The following is a 13,524-nucleotide window of genomic DNA, read 5'->3' as shown; positions in this document are numbered from 1 at the left end:
AGTTGATTCTTTTTTTTTTCATGGTGTACAAGCAACTAATATTTAAGTTTAAGTAGCTAACATCTATTACCTTACTTACTGTATACAGTGCCAATGCACAGGTTGTGGAGGACGTCAATAAATGACCAATCATCATCATCAGCCTGGTTACGCCCACTGTAAGGCAAATGCCTCTCCTATACTTCTCCAACTACCCCGGTCATGTACTAATTGTGGCCATGTTGTCCCTGCAAACTTCTTAATCTCATCCACCCACCTAACTTTCTGCCGTCACCTGCTACGCTTCCCTTCACCTTGGAATGACGAATAATGGTATTTAAAGCAACCTAGGTTTTGTGTGGTGGTATTTTCTGACAAAAAAAAAGTTTAAAAAAGCCAGCATAAGTAAAAAAAAAAGTTCGCCGAGAAAATAGTTTTTGCACTCGAACACACGGCAAAGAAAGGAGAGTATGTACAAGACATGCGCTAATATATAAAACAAGGTATGGCATGGGCATTTTCAGTACATGCAATTCTTCAAGTAATCGTTTTCTTTGTTGGAAAGCATGCTTACACAATTGCAACCTAACTGTCTCATCGCCGTGGCTTCCATGATTTCCCTAGTGCACTTGTCGCTGGGACCTAGTATAGAACTTGCAACAAAATTCAGCTTGCAAAGGCAATCCCTGCAGTGAATGGCAAGATGACTGTCATTTTTCCTCTGAACTTTATAGTTACGTTCTTTCAGACGTTAATCAAGGCTGTGCCCTGTTTGACCAACATAACTTTTTCCACAAGAGAGTGGGATCTGATAGATAATAGCCTTTTGTAAGCAACCCCTCTAGCAGCCGCCACTTCAACTAAATTTGATGGGCAAGACATGTGCTCCCGCCGCTTTTCACCTCTATGCAGTGGTAGCATTTCACCAAGCAAGCTCTCAGAACAACTGTCTCTGCTTTTTTTTTTTTTTTTTTTCGTCGCTTGTGTTGTTGAAGTAGCTGCTTATCGTCCTGCTCTAGCGTGCGTGCATTTGCTCCTGTGTAGCAATAACACATTTTCCATTTACCGACACGAAGGCAACATGCTGACGCGACGTGCAGGTTATTTGTAATCAAGATTTTAGAGATGTGCCAGCCTTTATTCTTCAACAGTGTGACCAGTACTTTGAACCAACTAGTAAACACATGTGTGAGCGTCAAATGCGTTGCAGCAGGACTTTCTTCAGGATAAACTCGACTGTCATTTAGAGTGGCTCGACGTGAGTGAGGTGGTCAACATATGTATACACGCACATGCTTGCCTAGAACGGGCAGTGCAAGCAGCTCATCATGATGAACAAGCAACATGCAAAAGTTCTGCACACATACTGCAAGTGTACTGCAGGGCAAGTTTTGCTTTTATCTCGAGATATGCAATGTATGGCATGGTACAGAGGGCGGTGGGGCAGAAGGCAAGCAGGCGCAACAAGTTGTTGTTTCAAGCATGTAAAATTTCAATTGCCTGAAAAAACTAAGACTCGCGAGATGTGTGTATGCAGCAGCGCGAATGTGCCGCTTTGGTCTTGTACGATGCATTTTGATGGGCTGTATGGCGACAGTCCTCTTATTGTTTGACCCCATGTAACCTTACAGCTAGTTTCACCTGCATGTGCTAATGCATTCTTCAGCCAAAGCTAAAAGCCCTGCAATATACATACTGGTAGATTGAAACATTGCCAAGACTTCCAAATCAGTCGTAGGGCAGCAAGTGCAGTTCGAATGTTCACAGCGCTGGTGTTGTGCTTTTACCAGAACGCTGGCTTGCCTCACTTAGCAAGAATCGAGAGATGACTCACTGATACCATGGTGTAGCTTTTTTGGTTATTATTATTATTATTTTTTTGTAAATTAAACGTGCACGCCACAGCAGTACAATAAGTTCAACATTTCACGTTGGTGTGTGCATTCGACAGTACAGCAAGCATCCGGCATCAGACACGTCGCCAATGTTGAGCTTATCGCCCGCAGTATTTCCCACGAACTGCAGAAATGTTTCCTTGAACTAATATTCTCACCCTGAGCACGATAAAAAATCATTGTTCAGTCCCTCAAGCTTAGGAAATTGCTGCGGATCATGCAAGGGATCACGCACTCCCTTCGCATACCTGCCCTGCGGTAATGCTGGCGCAGCTTGCAATGCAGCTGGGGCGAGGGTACACACAAGCGCACAGCAGAATTAGAAAAAGGTCCATTGGCGGTATTTATCTTTATGCCTTGGAGTACATCCTGACGGCTTCACCTTGCAGGGATCAGTTATCTTTCACAGGCACGAAAGTCTCATAGGCACCGAAAACAGCACTTTTACTCTGGCTTGTTGCTTGACCTTTTTCATATTGTGCAACAGCAGATGAATATAAGGCAAAACAACCACCTTCTGCCTTTCTCTGTTAAAGGGTTGTCTATCATTACAGATACGTGCGCGGCTGTTTCTGATTAATTTCAGCATGCCTTTGGCTACAGACACAAGCAGATGTTCTAGAAAATCTGCTTGCCTGAGACGCTCTGCCTGCTTCGAAAAGGAAACGTGAAGTATATGGCAGCATAACTTATGCAGAGCGCTCATTTAATGCTGTGCTTGACCAATTTTGAATGTGCTGAGTTATAAGTTAGAAGAGGTTTATAAGCTCTTGGTTCACAGCTTTAGAACAACACGTGGTGGCTAAAAAGACAAAGCTTAATATCTAAAAACTTGATTGCATCATTTACAGATAGTTCAGACGTTAGTTCTAGAGGTGCTAAAGCCTGCTTAAGAACAGCTAAAATGTTAGCTACTTCATTATCAAAAGGGAGAGAAATATGGTATAAAATTACCAAAAGGCCAACAAATCTAAAAACCTTTAAAACATTGAAAGCCTCTAGCTTGCTTAAAAGGCGCCTATTTAGCTTGGCTAAAAGCAGATCACAAAGTACTGGTGCCCCGTATGAACCGATGCAGATTTCCCACTTCTGCAAAATGAAGCGTTGATCCCACTGGACACAAGTACAGGCCAAATAAAAGGACAGCCATTCCAAGAAACTGCATACAGATACACCAGCAATATTCTGAAAGGCAACCGCACGAAAGAAATCAATACATTCTACAACACAAGCTAGTAGGTCTTTATGTGGCAGGAAATAATACAAATCTTTAAGATCAAGGTTTGTTTGATTCAGAAAAGCTGCACGGCACCCCAAGCAAAAAGGTGCAGGTGGTGCCAGTTATGGTGTACCTTACTGCAAGTTTCAAAGGTGCACTGCACCAGGGTGGCACCTTGCCTTGCACCCCGTTCAATCGAGCACGGGGGTGCAGGATGCACCGCTGCACCTCGGGGAATCGAAGGCCTAGGTGCACACACCGTTAATAGTTGCAGAAGGTGCAGAAAAACTTGGCTGAATCGAATAAACCTTCGATTGAAAAGGCCTTCCATTCCAAGTTCTTTTGCAATTCAAGAAACTGAATGATTTCATTGGAAACATTGTTGCTTTGAAGCAAATTTAACTTTTCTTGAATAAACACATGTAAATTTTTTTTCCCAAGTGCCATTCTTGAAAACAATAAGTCTTAGCGGGCATTAAATTTTGTGTGTCCTTGCACTGAAAACGGCAATTGAAGGGGCCCTGAAACACTTTTTATTGACGAGGAGAAACGCATTTAAAGTTAAAAGAGGCAGTTTCAGAAATACTTTGCCACAAAAAGTACTTCAATGCGTTCAGCAGAAGCCGAGTTATTGGCAATCAAGCACGGCCTTTGCGGTGCTTAAAGGAACACTAAAGTGAAAAATGATTTCTTCTGCATCAGTAAATTACCGTTGTACAACACCAAAAACACTACTCTTACAACGATAAGACGTTTGGTAAGCCAGAAAAAGCGCAAGAACGAAATACGGGTGGCGACGCCTACTTAAGTTCCCGCACCTGGGGGCTGTGACGTCTTAGATTTTGATGGCATCTTCTAGGGCCTATTAATTATATATAGCGGTACAGATTGACTACATTGTGTTCTAAAGGAACCAAATGTTAAACATGGCAAGTTTCGGTAACCTTTATTCAGCCAACGCGGCCCAAATGCGAAAACACACTTTGGAATCCCTGACGTCATGCTGACGAACCGGTGCTGGGGTTTCGGCGCGAAATTCAAATACTGATACTTCGACCTTCATTTTCTCATCTAATAATCAAACTATTTTTTTTTACATGACTGTCTGCAGGGTTCTTAAATAGTGCTTCATTAGTTTAAACTGATTTATTGTTTCGCTTTAGAGTCCTTTTAAGCTCCTTCTTCTGCGCCCCCAAATGTCATTGTGGGGCGCAGTTGAAGTGTGATTTTGGATGTTAACATAAATGCCACTACTCAAATTTTGGTGCCTAAGATGCACCAAACGTAAGCCAAACATGGTTATCCTCAGAGAGCCGCAGTGCGCTTAGCTAGCGGACTCGTCGTGGCCCCCCATGGCAGCTGCGGTCTCTATGCTACATAGCAGACTGCAGCTACATGCAACTGTAGTGCATATGTGCAGTGTTTGGTTTGTGCACAACAGGTCCTGAAAGCATGCTCGCATTCATGTGCAACAGTCTGACCATGCCATATGGTGCAGGCTGGCATTAACTTTCTCCAGCTTGAACGACGGGTAGTAGTGATATTCAACTTGTGCACTTTTGAAGCACTATCAATTAGTCTGCCAAGGTGTCTAACCAGGAGCAGCCAGGAGTCAGTGCATGCTGGCAAGTGTGCGTGTGGTCTGACCTTAAGTTTCATGTAGTTTGAGGCTAGTTGAATGTTGAGAACTAGTCAAAATTAGCAAGACCGGCCAGCTATGACACCGATAAGCAGGGTGTCGAAGTTTAATTCCTATGTGGGTGGCTGCGGCCCAGCGTGAGCAGACGATAGTTGGCTTCTTCCGGAAGCATGTAATTATCGAAATTCGAAAGCAGATTTTTGCCTACTTCAGCTTGTTTATAAACTTCGTCCATAAGTATACACAGTAACAGTAGGAAGAAGTGCACTGATCCAAACACCCTTCTTGATTGATGTCAGCTGTTGGCCTATAGCAGCTGCATATGAGAATCCACTATATTACAAAATAAGGCCTCCAGAAGAGAGTGAAGAGCAGGCTTCTGTTAAAAAGAGAGCATTTTGAGAGAAAGGTGACTTCATGCTCCACTTGCGAGCTCCACACACCACGTAAGACAGCAAAACTTGGCTGAGGTGTTCACAGCAGTGTATGCTATCTGTGGAGTACATTTTTTCACCAAGCGCAAGGGGTGGTTCAGGACCCCTTAAGGTGTTTTCTTTCCCAGTTTCTATTGCCTTAGCTAGTTTGCTTAGGTTGAGCTTACTGCATAGCTTTGTAGCCTCGGACTTAATCCTTGGATGGGATGCATCCTCATAACAGTTAAAAACTGAGTCTATGGCAGCCTTAGCCCTAAACAGGTTACAGGGCATAACAGCAAATTCACCCTCTTTATGTGGCTGAAATTTGAGATTCTCCTGTAACTCAAAATTACACACTCTCCAGTACTAAACGTGCAGGAAGACAGCGCATGTCATGCAATGCCATCTCAGCATGCCCACTTTTTGCGCACATATGGGACAGATTACTTTTAAAGCACGCCGTGCAAGCTGTGTATGTACTATAAGAGGAGATGTGCGCCAGCCTGTCCTTACCACTCCCTCCCTCCCATAACGCACACTTGATTGCATTTCTGCAAGCTAGCTCCGCTACACCCGCTTCCTGTTTTTTTTTTGCTTGTGCAGGAAGACATGTTGTAAGATGGCACACATTAAACCAATATCCTTTTCGGCTCACCCTCGCACACTTTCAGTCGCACTCAAAGCATATAGTGGGCGGGGTGCGATAGGATCTTATTGCACTTGAACTCCATATGGACTTACAAGAAACTGCTTGCGAGTGCACTTCGTGCACTCGCAAGCAGTCTCTTGTAGTTCAACCATTTGACCATGTGCATCCACAGAAGTTTTATTATATTGAAGTCATGTATAAACACACTTCATTACATTAAGGTTTTAAATACATGACGTTCTATGGACAAGAAGTTATAAAAAGTTAAACACTTTGTTATATCAAGAACGTCTTTGTATTGAAGTTCGTTATATCAGGGTTTAACAGTATTTTGCATAAGCTCAATTATTTGGGTTTATCCACAGCTCTGCCACAGGCCCCATAAAGCCAATGTAAAACAGACACTGATACTTCTGAATGATGGTTTATTAAATTTTTCTGACTTGAACTGAGCAAGTCGTGTCATGAACATTGTTGCCGCGATTGTAATTTCTGTCATTTGTGTATTCTCAGATCTTTCATGACTGCCATTCAGCTTCGAAGGTTGACTAACAGCGATACATTACATCCTCGGCTTGCGTTTTGAGGCAGCAAACGTCTGATTTTGTGTGGTGTGATCGTGCAGAAAATAAGAGTAACCGCAGTCCAAATTTTAGTGACGATTATACAGTCGAACCTCGATATATCGAACAGCGCGGTGATCGCAAAATAGTTCGATATAGCCAGAATTCGATATATAAAATCACGTAGAAAACGCGTCAAAAACTAGCGCAAATCAATCAATGAACCAATCGTGGCGCAATAGATACTCACATGAAGCTTCAAACAAAGTATTTATTTAGTTCGCTGAAAGTACTGAAGCAGCGTAGCCGGCTTCATATTGGCAACCGCGTGCTTGACCACGGCGTCCTCAACATAGTCCAAACGGTCCACAATAGACAGTCCAGTGCCTTCTATTGCGCCGCAGTAGCGGCGTACAACGGCCAAAGCAGCTACAGCCTCAGTTGCAGTCGGGAGCGGGGCAACATCAGCGCTTGCTGGATCAGCCTCGGCAGCGTCTTCGTTTGGCCGCTCAGCAGTCACTTCTGCCGCGATCTCCACGTCTGTTAACTCCGCCACTGTTCCGGTGCAGTCGTCACCGCCAACGAAGTCCGCAATGCACATGATGTGTGGCTCAGCACCGACAAAGCGCTCCAACTGGCTCCACGGCCGCCTCGATCACGCGCGCACGGCGGGGGCAAGCCTCGCCGTGCGCGCGTGATCGAGGCGGCTTGCCCCGCCGTGCGCGCATAGGTGCGCGCGTGATCGCGGCGGCCGTGCTGGCTCCAAGCCGCCGCGTGTGTACGCCGCTACGTTCAAATGGCGCCCTCGGCGCAACCGATGTGGGCAGCTGTCGTACGCAGCAGTCTGGAACGCCGATCGCGCCGCCGCTATCTTCGAGGTGTTGCGGGAAAGCTCGCCTCATGTCAACAGAGCGCACTTGGTCTGGGGCGGCGGAGTTCGATATACCCATTTTACATCCGGCCCCGTTCGAAATAAAGAATTAAGAATGCATGCGATTTTTCATGTGATATAGAAATTGTTCGATATACGCAATAATTCGATATATCCGTGTTCGATATATCGAGGTTTGACTGTAGTTGCAATTGGATATATGTTGTCAAGAAGTTTCAAGAAAGCAAGCAAGTTGTTTCTTGGTGTGCTGCGCTATCATCCTGGTAAGCAGATGCGGTGCACATGTTAATCATATCTGAAATGTTACACACTTGGTGTTCACTATTAATTGATGCAGTTACCAATAGGATGCACAAGCGTGAACTAAAATGTACAACAAAACTTCTGAGCTACACATGGAACAGACTACGACTTCTTTATTCAGGTGAGTGCAGTTTTCCTTCCTGACTGTCCCATAAAATGAGCACCAGTTCAAATATTTATCAGGTCCAACAGTATGCAAACGCTCAACCTATATAAAACATTCGTAATGCACTGTATAGTACAAAATGGTTTTGACTGTCCTGTGGCCAAATTACGATATCAACATTAACCTTCTGGATGAATCCAATCAGAACGCGGTTGAATACTCGAATTGCTTTGCGGGCTTTGGTTACGAACAGCTGCTTACAGTACCAACAAGATGTATCACAGGTGGCCCAAGCACGCTCATTGACCATATTTTATCTAACTACCTATCATGTGATGAGTGTGGCGTAACAACACTCGACATTACAGACCACTATCCCATCTTTTGTCGCTTGTCTCATGCCTCACCACGCGCTGAGCGTTCTTTCCAAAAGTCCTTGTTTAACAAAGTTCAATTCATAGATTCCATCTCTTCTTTTGACTGGTCGACGATAAAATCTGAATCAAACGCTGAGCTAGCTTTTGTACGCTTTTCATCTGTAATACAGCAATGTGTCCATGATGCAACCACTTTTGTTCGATGTAACAAGAAGTATCCAGCACCCCACAACCCGTGGCTCACAGATGCTTTGCTAATGTGCATGCGCAAGAAAGAGAATATGTACAAGAAAATTAAACGTTGCCCATTTAACTTCAGATTGCAGAAGCGATATGCTTGCTACAAAAATGTCCTAAACAAATTGTTAAAAGATGCCAAAAAGAAGTACTATGAAATTAAAATTAATGAAGCTGAAGGTATCGCTAAACAGTGGAAGCTCATAAACTCTTTTTTGAACAGAAACTTAAAAGACTCGCCAATAAGTGAGATTTCAAGCTCTAGTGACACGTATCGAAATCCATCAGACATTGCAAATGAATTTAATAATTTCTTTTCCGATAATAATAAGCCCCTTCCTACCAGTCCTATAACAGCACCCCAGAGACAACCACAATCTTTTTTTTTACATCCTACCATTCCGGACGAAATATACAATGTCATACAACAACTAAAGCTAACAAGTGCAGGTCTTGATGAAATACAACCAGTGCACCTAAAATATGTTGCTGATATCATTGCTGACCCATTTTCTTATGTAATTAACCTTTTATTTAAATGCGGTGTATTTCCATCTAAACTTAAGAAAGCCAAAATAATGCCTGTATTTAAAAAAGGTGATAGAGGGTTGATTTCCAACTATCGCCCTATTGCTATATTATCCGTGTTCATCAAAATTATAGAGAAATGTTTTGAAAAGCGTCTAACTAAGTATCTAACAAAATTTGACATTCTTTGCACCACGCAGTTTGGCTTTCGAGCAGGTTACTCTACTAATCTTGCACTTCTTTCATTCACTGATCGAATTAAGCACCACATTGACGAAGGTAAATATGCAGGAGCAGTGTTTATTGACCTCACCAAAGCGTTTGATTCAATTCTCCATAACATTTTAATTACTAAATTAAACGCAATCGGCGTTGTAGGACCGGCGCTGGCTTTTGTTCGTGATTATTTAACTAATAGGCAACAGGCTGTTAGTATTTCTAATCACCTTTCTAACTTCAAATTAATTGATAGGGGAGTTCCTCAGGGGTCTATACTAGGCCCATTACTCTTCACTATCTACATTAATGACTTAACTGCCCATCTTTCGCATTGCGATCCTTATCTCTATGCGGACGACACTACGATTATAACTGCTGACACCTATATTAATAGCCTCACTTCTAAGCTCAATACCGATTTGGAAAACATTATTCGCTGGTGTCGTTGCAACTCTTTAGAAATTAACCCTAGTAAAACAGTCTTCATGCTATTTCACCCCACTCAAAAGAAAATAATAAATATTCCAACCATAGCTATCGATAGTTACCCCATCAAACCTTCTAGTCATTGTCGTTTTTTGGGGGTTGTCCTCGATTCCAATTTAAAGTACACTACCCATATTTCACATCTAAAGCAAAAAATTGGATACGGTATCCGGATTCTTATAAAAGCACGTCCATACTTTAGACTACCAACCTTGCTATCTCTTTATCATGCATTTATTCACAGTCACTTCAATTACTGCATTGCGACTTGGGGCAACACATATAGCTCTCATCTTCTTCCTTTACAATACGTCCAGAACCAGGCCATCCGCATTATTACTTTCCAGTCACCTCGATGTAGTGCATCTGCTCTTTTGCAAGAGCATCGCATTCTCACAATTCATAAACTATTTCAATTAAACATGGCAATCCTTGTCTATAATTCCCTTCACTTAAACATTCCCCAAATAATCTTTAACACTGAACAACTTGCTAATCATAATAATACTCGATTTGCATTAGCTAACAACTTCTTATTACCCAAAATCAGAACTAATTTTGGCAAATTCACTTCTTCGTTCACAGCGATGTCTTACTGGAACTGTATTCCAATGGACATAAAGCTGTCTCCCAGTATAGGCAGCTTTAAAAAGCATTTATTCTCATATTTACTTAATTTGTAATTGCTGTAATGTAATTTAACATGTTTTGTTTGCTTCATTATGGGTAAAACATTATATATCTTTAACATTTCACCATTTCACCAACATTTCATCATATCTGTCCACTTGTTTCCTTGTGTCAGTTATTGTTAGAACACTGCCTCATAGGCTACATTTCACTTCCCATGTTTTGTTTTGTTTTTAATTCAGTACATGATGTAATTATATACAGTGTTATGCCATGTTTTCAGTTTACTTGTTTTCTTGCATTAATACATGTTAACAATTCTACCTCTTTGCTATATTTGCATTAACCTGAATTGTTTTGTTACTTTTATTTGTTCATAACGCCATTCTTTGTACTATCATATGTTTTGGTTCCTTTGCTGTCATGTGTAATTATTTGTAGACAACTTTAAAACTTTGCTGCGTTTGCTGTAACCTAACTTGTTTTGATATTTCTAATTAGAACAGGAGGTCCCCCTACAGCCTTGCGCTTTGGGACCTCCTTCTGTATATCTTGTTACTGTAATTTTATTTTCTTGATTGAATAAATAAAAGCTGATCTTGAAGAACAATGACACCAACACTGAAATGGATTGCTAGGGATTGGATTTCAGCACTAAACGGCTAAACGCTAGTCAATACATGGCTTTGTGGTTGCTACTGAACTCGTACATCCCACAAAATTTAGCGACTTAATTCAAAATTAGTATTTTGGTGCAGGTTGGCACAGCTCAATGTTTTGGCACAGTATGGAAATTTTCGAGCAGCACTTCCATCCCTGTAAACGTGTCTGACCCACATGGCGGCCCAAATCTTGACTTCAATGGCTGCAGCATCTGTCTTGGTAGCATCAAGGGACAATGAGTTCGTCAAAAACACATTATCTTCAACCAAAGACACCTATTTCTGGCCTGCCCCCCAAGAAGATTTTAGTCAGAACAGCAGCTTACAATGAATGATTATTGCATATACAAAAGGATAGACAGTTGGGCGAGTTGATACGGTAACATGATTTTGGCTTCTAGCGCGAAGTGAAGACAGTGAAGTCCTGTCTGCTCCTTTCTGTGTCCGTGTTTCACTTCGCGCTAGAAGCCAAAATCATATTATTGCATATACTCGTATCTAACTTGCACCTTTCTGTTTTCAAGAAAAGTGGTCAGAAAATTGCCTTTGCGATGCATGCGAACACGAAACCGCAACTGCATTTACAGTGTTTGCAACAGCTTATTGACAGAGCTAGTGTCACTGCCATTATCACAAGACAGTGTCAGAACAAGTTCCCGGGTAGGATGGCAACAACATGTCCTTTTCAGTTTTTCATTACAATAGCTCACTCAAAAGGTTAGTTATCTTTACATGCTAAGCTAATTCCAATGAAGTTGCACCAAGTGGTGTTGGTGTTTCTGAGAACTGCATGCATCACAATACAAACTAGTGAAATTCTAGGCGTAGGCAACCATTCGATTTATGACTGTTACGGAATTGTTCAATAAATACCCAATTGACCCTTACTAAGGATGACATGTTGCGGTCCACAGACAGCGATAAAGTGCTGTCTGAGAGTGACCAACAATAGACATTAGGTACAAATAAATTTGGACTGTAAAGTTAAACTTCTCTGGTTTTATTTTTTTATGATTGCCAAAATAAGAGGCACGTTGCCTTCTTTATATATTTTAGTGTGGATTAGACATCTATACCTTATTTAGGAGTTTGAATGTCACTTCTATGTTCATTTCCTACTTTTCTCTTGCAAAATGTGGGTGTGCATTTGATTTGGGTGCCCGTTAGAATCGGGCAAACCATGCCAAATTAACCAGTAGTCATATGCTGGCGTTTCTTCTATTTCGTTTAGTTGAACTCACTGGATAAGTTGATCAACTTTGTTGGTCCTATCAGGGTCAAATTAACGGAAGTCTTTGGCATTGTAGTTTGATTGCATGAGGTAGAATGTGATATGCGAGGCTTGTGCCAATGTCTACAGCACAAGGTCCTTGGCCGAGAAAACATATTGCACAATGATGACCCATTCTTATTTGCTTATCCAAGCGAGCACAGCAACAAGTTGTGAAATGAGAGAAAGTCTTCTCCCAACTCTTATACCTGTGAAACTTTTGTGCCAATGGGCTAAAAAAAAAAATAAACTCTTTTATAGCTAACCTCAATATACCTGCACAGCGCTTAATGGATCATTGAGCCACATACCCTGATAAACTTGGAGATGACGTCAGGGAGGATCCCCATAGGAAATCGCATTAGGCCAAAGAGGGCCAATGAGACAAATGCAATCTCTGGCGTGAGCTGCTTGGTTGGGTTGACTGCAAGGAACGTGCCAAAAGATGCCAGGGCAGCCTAGGAGAAAAACAAGCAACACAAAACATTCTGTTCAGGATGTGGTCAGGCCTGCCACCAACATGCTACTCACTAAAAGGCTAGCCTTGTGCTTAGACTAAGGCAAAAGTTAAATTGAATGTCACATCAGCCAGAAATAGCATATTTGACCTTTCACTACAACAACACAATTGTATCCTGCACTTCTACCTTCTCAAACACATTATTTCAACTTTACAATACAGGCTCTATCTGCTTATAACTTGCATCTTTCTTCTTTCTAAAAGAAAAGTTCAAAGCTACCTGAAGATATTGACGCACCGTCTTATCTTTTTTGGGTGAGTGCTTTTGACCGTCTAACAAATGTTAATGCTCAGCGCAGGACACGCCCACATGTACCGGAAGTTTCTTTAACATTATACAGTCAAACCCACTTATAATGGTACCGGTTTTAACAAAATATCAGTTATAACAATGAGAAGCCACTGCACCGTCAACCTTTGTATGTTTTCCATTGTGAAATAATCCACTTAGTACAATGCCCCGATGCTGCATTATCAGTTATAACGATGAAGTCTGGCTGCTGGGTGCCCGAACCGAAAGGTAGTGAAATGCAAAACCCTTGAAAAGGAAACAAGAAAACGAGAAATTCGAGCCGCTGGCATGATGGGGTGCTGCACGATGGGCCTCTGCTCCAACAGCCACCGCGCGCTGATTTTCTAGCCATCTCCGTGTGCCTCTCTCTCGTCTCCCTTCCACCCCTCCGAACATAAATGGGCTGTGCCCACAGCTCTAAGCCGCCCCACCCCCCGAAACACGAATGGACCACGCCAACTGCGCTAATCGCAGATTGCGCACATGTTGCTCACTGGCTCCAATCACAAGTGACAAAAAAAAAAAAATTATTCAGATCTCATGCACTGTGGGAATCGATGTAAGCAAAGCTTTCTGTGCTGTTTGCGTTCATTGACAACACTTGTCGGTGATGTTGATGGCCTACGACAGTCACAATGTGAT

General features: G+C 42.2%; 1 protein-coding gene across 2 annotated transcripts in view; it reads right to left on the bottom strand.

The window, feature by feature from the left end:
- LOC126535912 (multidrug resistance-associated protein 1-like) overlaps window positions 1-13,524 on the bottom strand; it is a 335,731-nt gene that overhangs the window by 161,170 nt on the left and 161,037 nt on the right. For both annotated transcript variants that reach the window (XM_050182763.3, XM_055073342.2), the window contains one exon: window positions 12,382-12,528. In XM_050182763.3, the coding sequence (XP_050038720.1) occupies window positions 12,382-12,528 (147 nt within the window). The remainder of the gene's footprint in view (window positions 1-12,381; window positions 12,529-13,524) is intronic.

Source organism: Dermacentor andersoni, chromosome 4 (genome assembly GCF_023375885.2).
Source record: "Dermacentor andersoni chromosome 4, qqDerAnde1_hic_scaffold, whole genome shotgun sequence".
In the NCBI taxonomy this organism is placed as follows: Eukaryota; Metazoa; Arthropoda; class Arachnida; order Ixodida; family Ixodidae; genus Dermacentor; species Dermacentor andersoni.
Note: the sequence above shows the minus strand (reverse complement) of the source record. Positions and strands in the feature narration are given on the sequence as shown.